General features: G+C 43.3%; 1 protein-coding gene and 1 long non-coding RNA gene across 3 annotated transcripts; one reads left to right on the top strand and one right to left on the bottom strand.

Annotated features, from left to right (window-relative positions):
• Positions 1-117: 117 nt before the first annotated feature.
• On the bottom strand, positions 118-4,855 carry LOC125012774. Of its 2 annotated transcripts, XR_007113319.1 has the most exons (5): positions 4,716-4,855; positions 3,919-4,082; positions 2,113-2,214; positions 1,674-1,789; positions 118-895 (listed from the first exon to the last, which is right to left on the bottom strand). It is a non-coding gene; the product is annotated as an uncharacterized LOC125012774 (long non-coding RNA). The 2 variants fall into 2 exon arrangements; XR_007113318.1 differs by lacking the exon at positions 3,919-4,082.
• On the top strand, positions 2,525-15,092 carry si:dkey-32e6.6 (extracellular matrix protein 2). The gene is made up of 10 exons (XM_047592901.1): positions 2,525-2,994; positions 3,137-3,294; positions 3,423-3,635; positions 3,724-3,964; positions 4,735-4,850; positions 6,512-6,644; positions 6,730-6,881; positions 7,365-7,504; positions 14,087-14,413; positions 14,724-15,092. Exons 1-10 carry the CDS (start codon positions 2,817-2,819, stop codon positions 14,893-14,895), a joined length of 1,830 nt encoding a protein of 609 aa, XP_047448857.1. The 5' UTR covers positions 2,525-2,816; the 3' UTR covers positions 14,896-15,092.
• Positions 15,093-15,287: the final 195 nt, after the last annotated feature.

The raw sequence follows: 15,287 nt of genomic DNA, 5'->3' as shown, positions 1-15,287 counted from the left end.
GAAGAGGCCTTGGCCAGGGTTATCTGTACTGTGACATTTCTTCACATAGCACTCCTTACCCAGTTTATGAGCACATTCATACAATAGCAGCACCACTATGCTAAAAGTCCAAAATGTGTCTACTGGAAGAACTGTACTTTCTTTGGCAGTCCCCTAATTAGACTATATAATCGGATCAAATGGATATAAAAGATCTATGCAATGTGGCGAAAATGGCATGTTTTTGGATGTACATAAAAAATATAATTTCACAACTTCTGTTTTATAAATTACAACCTATGCAATGAAAACCAAATCTAAAACCCTGAACTTATACAGCTGGCTGAAGCTAACTTTGGTTTTAATACCAGACTCATCTGTCTGAAGACTGGTACCTATACACAGGATTGGCACATATTGAGTTTTTTTTTTTATTGCGGAGATTAAGAACCTTCTCCCATCTTTCATGGGACTCTTGGCTGAGATGGGGAGCAGCAAATACAAATATTCTTGTGGGATTTTGCTGACATAATTTTGGTTACGCAGTACTCCAAGAGCCGTGGGGCACATCAAACTTATAATGCTTGGTTTAGGGACATAAAAATGTCCAAGGAATTGGATACACTACAGCAGGGACTGTTGAAAACTGTAGTAAATACAGTCCAAAAGTGGCGTTAACAAGAACGGGAAGTCGCTCTGACATTTAGGGGAAGAGTAGTCAGGTGGTCTGTCATGAGCCCGACAACATCAGAGCTGCAGCGGTTTTTGGCAAGTGCTGGTCCTGTGTCTGGGCTAGATCTAGGCTTTTTCAGGAGAAAAACACACCAAAACCTTGCAGAACCGCTCCATTCTCCCAGAACCAGATGGATGAGCTGTAGCAGCTTTGCTACACCATCTTTTGATGTCTCCTAGAAACCTAAAAAAAAAAATTCAGCATGATTGTGACGAAAGCAGACATCAAAACACATCAACATGCGAAGCCCTCAACAAGCAAACAGCGCTGCAATAAAACTGAACGGTGCTTTGACCGAGATCAGACGTTTGCATAGGCTTTCTTTTATACTGCACTGTTGCTCAAAGCAAGCCCAGATCTACTGTATGTACGACTTCAGAGAGACATTTCCTGTCTGCAGATGAGCGTTTACATGCCTGAAGTATCATAGACTTGCCAGGGATCAGGCTGTCAAAGCCTGTTTGTACTGACGGAGGAAACATGGAAGTTAAGTTGTGCTACGCTGTCAGAAAAAGGATAATAATTCAAAGGGGGGATAATGAAATGACTTAGACTTTAATGAACCACAAAGGAAATTGCTTGGTCACAGTAGCTTAGTTGCACATAAAACACTCTTAAGAACCAATAAAATATAAGTAAAACATAGTAAAATAAAAAATATTATAGGTAAAAAATGTACAGAATTAGCATATGAACAAATGTGCAAAAAAATAGAGACTGAAGAACATATATTGTATACACAGGAATGGTCGTAAATACGTGTTAAACCTGACTGTACCCAGCGAAAATAGTTCTGAAATGTTGGTTATTCTTGACTCGGCGTCACTCTTGGTGGTGGAAATTGTTAATTCAGGGTGTTGTCTGTCTGAGGTTAAGGAGGGGGGTTTGAATGTGCTCGGTGGTTTACTGCATGTTCCAGTCAAGATTTAAATGAATCATGTTGGGACACATCACTGTTTACCTTGGAGTAGACTGAGTGTTTCAGTGTTTAGTGTCAAGTTGTCCCGTGTGCCATTTGGAATATGTCTGGATTCTGTGGCCGTCTCCGTCTCATCAGCTGATCTGCAGGTGCAGGGACTAAAAAAATAAATAAAAAATATTACAAGTCTTACAATGAGGGCATAAAATTGAAAAGATCATAGCTTATATTAGTAGCAGTGGTCAATCATGGATGTTTTAAATCAGATTTAACGTATCTATGTGTTTGTTGCTGGGCAAATAAAGAGGGGCTGTCAGCAGGTTTCACCCCACAGTGAAAATCCCAGTTTGACTCGACGCCTGACCGAGCCCACAGGTTGAGTGAGAGGATGCTCCACCGTGCATGCATAGTACGTGCGTACAGAATGCAAAGATGGCCTCATTGTTCGTTCCTCGGAGTTCATATTTGTTTTCATACGTACATGTTAGTGGAGCCTCGCCAGACGGCGCTGACGTGAACTGTCCGTAAACTCTGCCCCTTGTTGGACGAGCTCCGGGATAGGCTACCAACATGACGTCTGATTCTGTCCAGAGAAAACACAGGAGGTTACGCTGGATTAAAAATACACGCGTCAAAGCCCATCACAAAACTGGGCTAGAATCTATCACTGGTGTACGAAACGTCCCGTGTTCCAGTCTCTTTCTCTTTCTTTTTTTTTTTTCTACTGGTCAGTGTCTCGTCATCCCCACAAAAAAAAAAAAACAGGTCTTCTGTCCCAGTGTTAGCAGACAGTTATGAGAGGGAGAGGAGACAAGGAGGAGTGAGGCGTGCCTGTGTATTTCACGGTATGATGATCGAAGGCCTTTATTAACACTTTTTTTTACCTCTCTGTTTCCATGATATTTCGTCCCACCCTCTCGCTCTTTCTTCATTTCAGGATTCACTGTGAGTAGGGGCCAAGTACAATATGTGTTTGGAAGAGTTTTTTAATCTGACAACAGAAAATAAACACAGCTTTTACTCTTTCTTTAAATTCTAAGGAGATCAGTCTGAACTTGACTGCTTGACTTCTCTTCGTTTTGGAATAACCGTCTGCATTTTCTGTGGATTTCCTTTTTGCGCTCATCAGACCTGAAGATTGGAAGTAAAAGTTTGGGGCTTTTTTCCCCCCGTAAACATCCGACAATGCAGCTGTCAAGGACGTGGATCGTGTGCTTTTGCCTTAGTAACGCAATTTTATCAGGAGAAAGCCTTGACTCCTTCTTGGAAATCTCTTCTCCTGAGACTCCTGAGCAAGAAATGGCAACTGTTCACTCATCGAAGAACAGCACAGAAATTACGTTTTTCAATACGCAAGCTGCTGGTGAGCTTTTAAATCCTTTCAGTTTCTGTCTTATTCTTCTTCTTGACAAATTATTTAACACCTAAACAAGATAAAAGTTGTTAAGTTCACATCAGTGATTTAAATCTTCTTCTGCTTTATGTTTGTCGTTATCTTGATGAAGAAGAGAGTCAAAATGAGCATCTACAAACTGATGCCAAATGGGAAACCAGGCCAAAAAAAGCTGACTTCAAAAAGCTGGAGTCCCTCAGCAGAAGAAAAAGAAGTTCCTGGGGGAAGAGGAAACACGCAGCCACGGAAGAGTCGATCGCATATAGAATTGTGAGACCAGACAGATGTGGTGTCGATCCAGAAATACCGCATCGCTTACCATCTTTTCGCCCATGTGTCAGCCTTGTTTAAGAACTTTTACTTTAATCGTGTCCCTGGTTTGCTGCTGCTTGTTGCAGGCAGGTTTGGGGCGACCGCTAATGGGCTGGAGAAAGCGCGGAAAAGGAGAGGAGGGGACCAGCGTTCTCATGGCAACACTGAAAGAACTTCATGCTGAGAAGAGAAGGCTGATGGATCAGGGGAAAGCACGAGAGGAGGAGGAAGAAGAAGAAGAAGATGACGATGATGATGACGATGAGGATGACGACGACGAAGATGACGATGACGAAGAGGTTTGTGTTTTTTGCACAAATAAAACTATTGTTTTTTTCCCCCCGCAGGATCATCCAGTTGAGTGACTTGTTCTGTTTTCTAAATCAGGAGGAGGAGGAGGAAGAAGAAGAAGAGGAAGAAGAAGAGGAAGAAGAAGAGGAGGAGGAAGAGGAAGAAGAAGAAGAAGAGGCAACTGAGCCTCCCACCAATCAAACTGAAACACAGTCCAACTTTACAGAGACTCCTTTTGAGTGCCAGACGTCTGACAGAGAAATCAGCTGCAGGGGCGTCGGCTTGACTCACCTGCCAACCTTCCGCAACCTGGAGACCACACACCTGGACATGGCAGGTGTGTGTGAACATGCTCTCATACAACTACCATTCTGGGGACCACTTCGAGTTAAATCGGAGTGAGGACATTTGTGCAAAGTGAGGACAGATCAGCCGGTCCTCACTTCTTTACAAGCCTGTCGGAGGGTTGAGACTCAGCGTTAGGGTAGAGGTTACAATTAGGTTAGGTTTAGACATTTAGCTGAGATGGTCAGGGGCTCCAGAATGCATTATGTCAAGGACAGTCCTCACTAAGATAGTCTTACAAACATCTGTGTCTGTGCCTACAACGTTTTTGCAGACTCACTCAAAAGGAAGGCATCTATGCTTAGTGATTGTCAAAATTAAAGGGAAATCATTCATTAAGATAAGCAGAAGCTGCAAAAAAAAAACATGCAGCTACTGTAAACATGAGTCATAAATGTCAAGTATTGGCCAAGTATGTGCTTATACAGTGCACAGAGTTCATTTAACCCATCCATTTGTACACACAGAGAGTAGTGAGCACACTTGGAGGCTTGCTCAAGGGCGTTTTAGCCATGGATGTCGAGGGGATTTGAACCAATGAGCCTTTAGTCCTAAAATCCACCTCTAATCCACTTTAACACTGTAGCAGTACTTGGGGTTTTAAGTCAAGATAGTAAATCATTAAATTCAAAATGAAAGTTCACTGACTGATTACAATATTTACATGAATGTCAAAACATAATAGTACAGATATGTCAGCGTGACCTAGAGTCACACACACCACATCATAGCAAACATCTTACCATGTGATTTATCCTCTAGAGAACAACATCCAAATCATCGCTCCGGAAACTTTCTCTGGCCTACCCAACCTTGACGCGCTGGACCTGAGCCACAACAAACTGGACGACGAGTCCTTCAGCCAAAACCCCTTGTCTGTGAGTAACGCTGCTCTGTGAGCATGTTTCAGCTTCACCCCGCTGCTGTTAACACACCGTCACTTCTGCAACACCTGTTTGAAAGAACATCACTTGTGCAACTCAGTTGTGTTTCTGAAATCATGCTTGAATGTGGAACTATCTCCTACATTGGGCTGTGATTACAGGGTGTAGCTTCTTTGTTTAATATACTCCTCTGTTACTCACAGGGAAGGTATATATGTGTGTGTGTGTGTGTGTGTGTGTGTGTGTGTGTGTGTGTGTGTGTGTGTGTGTGTGTGTGTGTGTGTGTGTGTGTACATTTCTATCTGTGATTCAAAAGGCCATGATGACTGATACAATAAACCAAAAAACAAAGCAGGAACATCCGAGAACGGCAGAGTAACTGCTGCAAATCCTCTCAGACCTGCATTTCCAGCTGGACCTGGTTTAACCTGTTCAATCTACTTCCAGTCAACAAATACAGTAACCGTTTTTCATTGTTGTGGGATTAATATTCTATTTGTGTGTAATGTTATGTTGCATTCTTATGTAATATTGAGTATTTTTCTTAAAAATACAAGTTACCTCTATTAACCAGGCCTCGTATGGAAGAAACGAATAGGAGAAGAAGTGTGAAAGGGGGAACAGCAACAACTAATCCAATTTAAGTTGTGCTCTTTAGAGTAGATATTTGATCATTTAACTTAAGTGCAACTAAAACTGTTGTTAGTCAAATGTAATTAAATATCAAATATCTGAAGTACATTTAAGGTAATGTATATTGAAGACTGTAAAACATCAACATAGACAGCCACATTGAACCAAAAAAAAAAAAGATCAAACTGTAAAATACACGTCACACTTTTAAAAGGCAGTGGTGCACACCTCAGGCCTAAAGTGCAACTGCACTAGTCACTTTTCCCTGACTAGCATGTGGAGGACTGGTTTGACATTGTCCCCGGCTGCTCCTTTTCCTCTCGTACAGGGAATCTGCAGTGTGCGAAATGTGAATGACTGAGTTTGAGACTTACAAGCCTGTTTTATAAGTCACTTTGCATCTAATTAAAATAAAATGCAGGCTGGATCCTGTATCATTACGGTAATAAAAGAGTACTGAAACTGCATTAACTAATCCCTTCTAAGAATAACCTCTGGTTTAACCTCTAAATGACCACAGGTCCCGACCACACTGAGGAAGCCTGCCACACTCTGACCAATCATTACACACCACCATTGATATACTGTCACGGCATTGGCCGGAGAAACCTGCTGGAAAAAAAGCTGCAGCCAATGATGGGGAGAATATAAGGAAATTATTTTTGGATATTTTTTTTCTTCATTTTCTGCTCACGTCGCCGTAATGACAGAGGACTGATGGACTGGCTAGAGGGACACTGCAAAGATCCTGTCCACTGCTCTAAGTCACACATCGACCACAGCAGCTTTCACTGAAGAGCCACCCAAAGTGGCTTTTGCTAAAAATACCGCATGATAGATGACATGGAAGAGATGCACAAATTCGACATTCTCTCCTTCGTTTTTATCCCTGTAAACTCTGTGATTGTGTCCTGATTTGGGAGTCGGGATGGAAAATTATGGACTTGGAGACAAGTACCCATTTTGTCTGTTTTTTATCATCTCGGTCTGTTAACACCTCCTTATCCTGTGTTATTGTGTAGAATCTGACCCTTCTGAAGAAACTGAATCTTGATGGAAATCAGATTAGCAGGATTCCATCCCTGCCTTCGACACTCGAGGAGCTCAGGATTAACAAGAACAAGCTTAGTGCACTCACCCCTCACTGCTTCGAAGGTACGACTTTGTGTCTTTGTACACAGAAGAGAAACGCAGCGTTGTGCTGTATGGGAATAGCGTTGAATTTATCATTCTCTTCCAGGTCTGACGAATCTGCTGAATCTGGAGCTGGGGGAGAATGCCCTCCATGATGTGTCATCTTCAGCTTTCAGACCATTACAGAAGCTTCTGTCCCTCCAGCTGAGCAACAACCTCCTCCGTTCTGTCCCCCCGGGCCTTCCACCTTCTCTTCAGGTGCACTTGTATCACGTTAAATGAATCCTCCCCATTAACATGTTAGGATGTGACAACAGGGCCCTGCTGTTGAACTCAGAGGAGCACAAAGCAAGACAGTGGCACAAAGCCCCCAGCTACTATATGTGGTTGGGTTCGTTAGTGGTTTGGAAACTACTTTATAGTCTGGGCCAACTTCTGGCGCAATGAGCCTCGATGGCATGTGTTTTCAGTGTCGTCTCATGCCACGTTGCCTTTTGTGTGTCTTCAGCCTGAGGCAAAGTTTACCACTACTTCGTTTGGAGGGACATCAAGTTTATCGCTGGGTTTATCGCACTCTGGAGGTTCAGGAAACAAAGTTGGGAAAAGGGAACAAATAGAACCTTTTAGAAAATATATACAGGAACCACTGAGAGCCCTATTTTATTGATTACATTGTAAGTAATATGCAACCTGACTACTGCTGATGCTAAATTTAGTCTCTCTCTGCATTAATGTATGTAGGTGCTGGACATGACTAAAAATCTGATTGATGAGGTGACTGAGGAGGCACTGAGGGACTGCATTCACTTGAGAGTGCTAAACCTGAGTCACAACCAGCTGCATGAGCAAGCCATCGCTACCCACGCCTGGACCCGTCTAAAGTATGTCCGTCCATCCCTCCATCCATCCATGCATGCATGGATCCATCAATTCCATTTTCTGCAGTTCCTTCATCTGCCAAAAGGGGGTAGTCTAGTGCCATTTGGTAATGTGAACACTTCCTTTGTGATTTGTTTGTCTGTCTTATCACTTTGTGTCTTCAAGATGTGAAGTACCACACATTCCAATTAAAAGATAAAAGGTTTCCTAACAGATAAGCAATAAATTTCCATTCCTGTCATCAGCAACTGAGGCTGACACGCAAACAAACTGAAGCAGAAGCACCTTCTTCAACAGTTTAGCAGCAGATTGACATGTCGGCGGCGGACGCGTTACTTTCCCCTCTTCCCCTTCCCGCTTGTCCACTCACTCGCAGATGTGCACATTCTTGCTCACGTTTCGTAGAAGTTATGACAGCGACTAGTGCTGGAGAGCTTGAAGGAAACTGTGCCTCTGTATGTGTGTGTTCCTGTGTGTTCCGACGTGCGTGTGTGTGCGTGCAGGCGTGCGTGCGTGCGTGCGTGCGTGTGTTGTTTAAATATAGTGAATTCCAGTGGGTTTTTCGTTGCTCCCTGGGATCCTTGGGAACCACAGTGGGAGCTTCAGGGAAAACTGAGGAAAGAGAATGCAAATGAGAGACTGCAAGTAAGTGCAAATGGAGAGACTCTGCACGTGTTGCGCAGAGGAAAATGTGGAAATATCCAGCTGAGAAGATTTCCTCGCGGATCGTGTGAATAAGAAAAACTAACCAACAGATAAATGACAGCTCATTGAAGGCTATTCAACAAAGTCTGACTTCCGACTCCAGCATATTTGATGCCTGACACTCGGCCTCATTAGTAATGAGAGCAGCAGCTGCCCCACTGGCACTGCAGGCTTATTAGCAGGCCCTCTATTTTAAAAGCTTCCTTCAGCACTACATAGTCAGCAGACTGTGAACACATTCAGCTTGACCTGGACTCCGCTTGCACTGCAGGAGACAATACTTCAGAAGGGCAGAGGTCACTAATGAGAGACCCGGGAGGCGTGAAGCAAGAATCATCCCTCCGGTTGGACTGTCTGTGACTCTACAGACTTATTAAACCTCTAGTGGAGGCATGCACTCATAATGTAGCTCTGCTACTGAGGAGATTAGAGAAATGGAGTAGAGGTGAGGTGAAACAAGATGAAAAGTAAACTGCTTGAAGGTAAAATAAACTGTTGCGTGGTGGTTGTGGCTCGTTAGTCAGTTGTAGTTTGCTTCTGTGTTACCACTGCCTCCTGCTGGGTCCTGGTGATGGGATGTGTGCTTGGTGGACACTGCAGGTTACGGGGACCTGGGGACTATAACCATGTTTCAGTCAAACTGGGACCACTGCCAGAATCTCACCTCATTTTCTGGCCTCTTAATGTAAATGTAAGCGCAGTAAGTCAGAACAATTATTATCATATATATTTTTTATAGGTATTCAGAGTGCCACTTTTTCCCCCGGACTGTCCTTAGGTTGAGCTCCTCTGGGTGTGTTTAAATGTGGCCGACAATGTGCATGCATCATGCAAGTACTGTGAGTATTACAGCTACATGGTATGCCCTTTACACGTGCTATTAAAAATCTATACACATAGATTAGCCAATTACGTATTTAATCGTCGGTAATGAAAGAATAATAGAATAGAAGCATTGTTTTTGGTACTTTTTTTTGGTTTTTGGTACTCTGCTTCATTATTCTACTTTAACTGAAGATAAAGACCTCAATGCTTCTTTAACCACTCAAAAAACATGTGCTTCCCTTTGTGAATTACGTAATTCCCACTTATGTGTAGGTACGTAGTTGTTAGTTTGCATGTTCTCCCTTTTCAAACTGCGTGGGTTTCCTCTGTGGTGCTCCAGCTTCCTCCTACAGCCCGAAGACATGCTAGCGAGGTCATTTGGCGATTCTAAATGTCCTGTAGTTGTGCATGTTGGTGTGAACGGTTGTCTCTTTGAGTTAGCAACCAAATTTCCAGTGCCAGTAGGTACTGGCTCCAGCACCCCACAACTTTCTAGATCGACGGAAGGGCTGATAATTGTTAAATATCCTGAATGTGCAGTAGGATACAATCAGTGCTGTCCTTCTTAACAGCGACAAGTTATCTTTTCGTGGTTCGTTAGTAACCCTTCAGCTCAATTAAAGCCCTAAATCCCTCCATAACCGCTCCCTCTCCAGTATCTCACCACTGCTGACAGTCAACGGACCCGACTTCAAACTCCAAATATCCCCTGACAAAACCACAGTATGTTTTGAATTACTTGCACGGATTAAAGTTACATAAACGTGATTGTTTCCAAATGTTTGAAACGGGGGTATTTCAAGGTTTTTAATTTATGCCGTCAAACATTTTTATTAGGGAGAAATTATTTATTTTATTTTTTTGCATGTTCTAAGGCTTAACATTACAGCCTTTTAAATGGTTCAAATATCCAGTGGAGCTGCATCAATGGCATCGGGATATTGATGACAAAAAAGTTGTTTTTGTTCTCATTTTGTGTCCCAGAAGACTGCAGTTCTGGTGGATCAAATGAGATGATTTGATTTTATGCCTCTTTTGCATTTGGTTTTTATGAAGTGTTTCATTTTGGCAGAGAAGCTGATGTAAATTCATCACGGCTGCAATTTATCAGCCCGTGTCGGTGCAGGATCGCCGATCGTCACACCAAAGTTGTGTGTGTCAAGTTAGGTTACGATGCGTCTCAGCCTGATGGGCCTTGTGACAAAGGCTCCTTTTGTCTTTGGACCAGCGCAAATTGACTTTGTAATGAGCTTATACAAACGGGAATACACACACACACACACACGCGCGCGCGTGCACCAGCTATGCTAAAATATAACACAGAGCTTCAGTTCACATTTTTCGTTTCCTATTTGAATGCGAACGTGCTACATTTTAAAGCATGCACACAAATGCCCGCAGTGGATTTACACTACACACAGTCGTGAATGTAAATGAATCCAAGTATGTTTCAGTCTGTTCTTAGCAAATGTGACAAATGGCCCAGAAGGCTCGCAGACATCAGCCCACTTCCGTGCACATACTGTTGCAATAAATTCATGTCCTACCGTTATCCGTCCACCACTGCATTTTTAAATCCAATCTTAGGCCTTTTTATCCCACTCTACTGGACTACATCACCTGTCCTCGGCTGGTGCAGTGCTTAAACCAGCTTATGTTGCGCTAGCATGACAACAATTAAGTATCATACCTGCAATTCTGCATGCATATGTGTATCTGTATTCAAATAACTTTATGCATATGCGCGATAGAATCCTCTGTGTGCTGGTTCTCATTAGAAGCTGAAATCCTGGAGGAGGATGAGCAGACCTCAGCTCGAATGCGCCTGGTCATGCTTTGCCCAAAACACACACACACATCTATGAGCACAAAAGACATTTGTTCTGTTGTCATTTCTGTGTGCTCCCATAGAAATCAAGCAGTAAATCAATCTTGACTTTTTCAAAGAGCGTTTTATAATACACAATTTCTTCACTCGTCTTGGTATCCGTGACCATGTTTCTCATGGACTGCCCTTTCATGGGTGCGTGTGATGTTGCGCGTATGTGCCAGCGGGCGTGAGCGTGCAGGGTGGAGGACACTGAGAAGATAGGACTGTGTGTCCCTCTGCTCATTAATGCCACGTGGAGCTCAACGCTGCATTAGACTGCTGCTGATCTTCCTGGCAAAGATTTAGAATATGATCGGCGTACACTGGTACAGAGTTTAAATTCCAAGGAGAAATAACGCTATCTACCATGGTACAAAAGGTTTGTGTCTATATGGCTGTGTGTTTTTATTTTTTGACCTAAAATCTGTCATTGTGCTCATTTATAATTAAGTTATTGTCATCTTCTGTTACAACTTGGACAGAGAGAAATAACTTTTCTCAAAGTCTGGCCTTGTTTGAACGGAATATGGGCCTAACTCTGACTTTTATAGCAGTGTTTAAAAATGAACAGAAAATTCTTCTCACTGTTCCATTGTTTGGATGGATTTAGTGATATTAGAAATTACAGGTTTTCACTGTCACATGGAAAGCCCGTCTCCGCCTTCCAAAACTGCAATGATTAATGAAACCTGGAAGTGGTAATGTTCAAGGGAGGAGACGGAGGCTACCTTTACAAGTAACAGAAACTTTTAAGTGGTCAACATCTGTCCGACAGCTGCCGTCTGCATGTCTCCAACATCCTCTCTTTCCTCACTGGTTCCCAGTTCATTTCCCTGCGTGCTCCCTGGCAGGTCACCCCGTGCTGCTCTGAGCCCACTGGTTGTTCAGAGTGGTCGACAAATGGCGGAAGAACAAAAAAAAAAGAAGAAAAATTAGGTTCCTCTCCTGCTGCGAGCTGTGCTGTAAACTCACAACAGCTGTCTGGGATCTTTCAACAAAAACACTCAACCTCTTGCGCCTTGTCTTCGCCTCAGACCGCCAGAGATCTGGTTGTGTCTCGGAGGCCATTCGCTGTGTTTCCGCACAAGCCAAACATTTTCATATGCCTTATCAGCAGCTCGGCCACAAATTGCCCCTCGAACTGCCATGCTCTCCTACATTACAACCCCGCAGGCCCCATTATTTTTTCTCCTGCTATTCTCAATTATTCCCCCACAGCGTTGCCTCCCACTCTCCCCAACAGCGCAGTGCAGGAGTCCAGTAACTATGAAACATGACTGCAGTGAAAAGTCTCCGAATAAAAAGCCGACATATTGTAAATATTTATATGCTGACATCCCTTTGCTGACTTGCATCTTTCTCAACATCCAACATCAACCTCATGTTGGGACTACTGGAAGCAGTGTTGCAGGAAATACAGTGGTGGAAAAAAAGTTTTCAGACACCCTTAAAATTTTACACACATCTCTTTTTTGTGTTTTGAAACAAACAAATACAATACAGTTTCAATGTGTCAGTTCTCAGCATTGTCGGTATCAGAGTCAACAAACAACAGAGAATGTGTTCAAACCTGAACAAAAACTAATGGGGCCTTTCCACTAGCACGGTATGGCATGGCACGGCACGGTTCCGGTCTTTTTCCATTACAATTGAGTACCATATAGTACCTCCTCAACATGGGCAGGGTCGTCATAACACGGCTGCGCGAAACTGCTGTGACGTCATTTACACCGCGCCAAGCCACGCACAAAACCGGAAGACCAGAACAACAAACAACAACAACAACATCAGCAACACAACAATGGAGGACACTGAGGCAATCGTGCATTGGCTGCTCACTCTGTGGCTTTTTGTCAGACACAAGGCAAAAGAAGAGATCCAGAGAAGACTCCAGGCCGCGAGACAAAATAAAATTGAAAAGCACAGAAGAGTTTTGGAAGCCATACAGCAGTATGAAGCCCTAGACGAGAGAACACAAACTGCTCGTGTTCAAAGCAGTGTCGTCGACATAAGCGCGCTTATGACGCTTCAAATGAATGAGAATGGCACAATACCTGGCAGAGTTCAACGTGCCATCACAGACAATGAGAAGACTAACACCAGCAGCATTTATTCATCCCCAAACCATGATTCTGCCTCCACCATTTTTGACTGTAGGTGCTGTACACGCTGGAGATAATGCTTCATCTGGTATGCATACTCTCACATTGGCAGGAGGAAGATGAAGCTGGAAACTGGACTCATTCAGCCACAGAATCTTCTTCAAATTCCTGACTGTCCAGTTCTTGTGTTCTCGGGCCCAACGACACCAGGCTATCCTCTGTCTCTCATTGATCAGGGGCTTCTTAACAGCCTTGTAGATCTTTAAGCCACGATCTAAAGGTCCACCACGTACACTAGACACCAGTTTGGTTTGACCACTGCTGTTGGAGCTCCTGTGATGTCATTCGGCGGTTTTCCCTGCACATGTGGATCAGGATGCGGTCATTTCTTTCTGAAGAAACCCTTGGACGCCCAGATCTTGGTTTGTTTTCCAAGCTGTTGGTTCGTCTGTATTTTTGCAGAGTGGATCCAACTGCTGAAGGACTGCATCTGCACTTCCTGACAATCTGGCTGCAGCTGTGCTCTTCCTGGCTGAGATTCTATATCTTCAGGCGTGTTTACAGTGTTAGGTTCCTTGTTTTAGCCGTTTTTGTCTCTGAAGAACTTTCAAATGCACTGGCTTTATATGGACACAAAGCATGGCAACAGACAAATGTGTCTTTTAATAAAAAGCACGGCCTTCATTAGTGGATCACTGGTACCAAAATGACCCAGTACTCAAAATTTCTTATGAATTTTTATGGAATCAATCAATTTTAAGTTTTTAGACTGTTTAGGATTTGTTTAGTATTTCGTCTGTGACTGTACTAAAATAAATTGCAGTTGAAGACCTAAGAGTGATTCTTAATGCAATACTTGCAAATGCATGGGGTGCCCGAAAACCTTTTTACCACAGTGTAAAAGTATCTGTGGAGATATTTTCATCTGGACCAAAGCAGTAGACTCAAATGACCATGTCCAACACCACAGCCCTGTCATCCATACAGCTGTGCATGACTAATATCATATAAAAGTGTTTCATTTGAGGGTTTTTGATGATACCGCTTCATGATTGCTCTCTGGGTGTGTTTCTTCTCCTCAGGTCCCTGGAGTCCTTGGATCTGTCCCACAACCAGTTCACATCTGTGCCAATGAATCTGGCTCGCTCTCTCCGAAAACTGAACCTGCAACACAACAGCATCAGTCACATCCCAGAGTTCACGTTCCGTCACCTGCGCCCGGGCCTTCAGTCCCTCGGCCTGTCTCACAACGGCTTGAGGAACAATTCGTTCAAACAGTTCTCGTTTGTGGGAACTTACCGCTCGCTGACCGAGCTCCTATTGGACAACAATCTCCTGGGAGAGGTCCCTCGCTACGTCAGGCAGTTCAAGAACCTGCAGGTGCTGAGACTGGACAACAATCAGATCAGGTAGAAGTTTTCTTCAAGTTCAGAGGTGATTTTCAAGATAAATTCCTGCCTGTTTGTTACCCAATCTTGTTCTAATGCTTTTAGCTCTGATGGAACAGCTCCCTTTGGAAATGCCTCCAAGGGGCTTGGCAAAACAGAAAAGGGGCGATATTCTGGCACACCCAGTGCCTCATGGAAATGCATTTATTTTTTTCACGCTGTTTTTGTTTTGTTTCACTTAATAAAAAATGAACATTTGTTCCTAGGATCTGTGTTTTCTCAGAGTGAACTCCGCCTGTCTCAACTGAATTTGCGTTTGCTGTGATTTCAGGGTGCTTAGACGGTGGGGAGTCTGCCATCCTCAAAGGTCTGACTCCACCTTGGCGAGTGTCCACCTGGAAAACAATCTGTTGGAAGTGGAGAAGATCCCCTCGAACGCCTTCTCTTGTCTCACCGACACCCGGGGACTGGTTCTCCATCCGCAGCAGGGGTACACAAAATGAACAATAGGCCAGTCTTCTCAGACACGAAAGAATGCGTACACACAATCGTTCTGCATAATCATTCTTGTATCAGGAGAATATTATTATCACCTCGCTTGCTTAGTCACGCAGAGCTTTTACCATCCAAACTCATTTTTTTCTTTCATGTCTCATCTTTAATCCAAACAACTGTAATATTCTGCTATATAATAAACACACTCCCGAAATAATCATTATATAAAATGCTTTATTTTTTTATTTTTTTTGAAAAAGGTAAAAAGATTATAATGGAATCCAGGTCTGCTCGAAGCCAAGGTTGCCTTTTCACTGAAATATGTGAGACTTCAGGAAGTCTGAAAGGGATTAAGTTATGTCTCTAGTCAAAGGCAGAGGTATTTACAGGCCTTGCAGGA

The sequence above is a fragment of the Mugil cephalus genome, chromosome 1 (assembly GCF_022458985.1).
Source record: "Mugil cephalus isolate CIBA_MC_2020 chromosome 1, CIBA_Mcephalus_1.1, whole genome shotgun sequence".
NCBI classification, from domain to species: domain Eukaryota; kingdom Metazoa; phylum Chordata; class Actinopteri; order Mugiliformes; family Mugilidae; genus Mugil; species Mugil cephalus.
The sequence above is the reverse complement of the archived record's forward strand: the minus strand, read 5'-3'. Positions and strand labels throughout refer to the sequence as shown.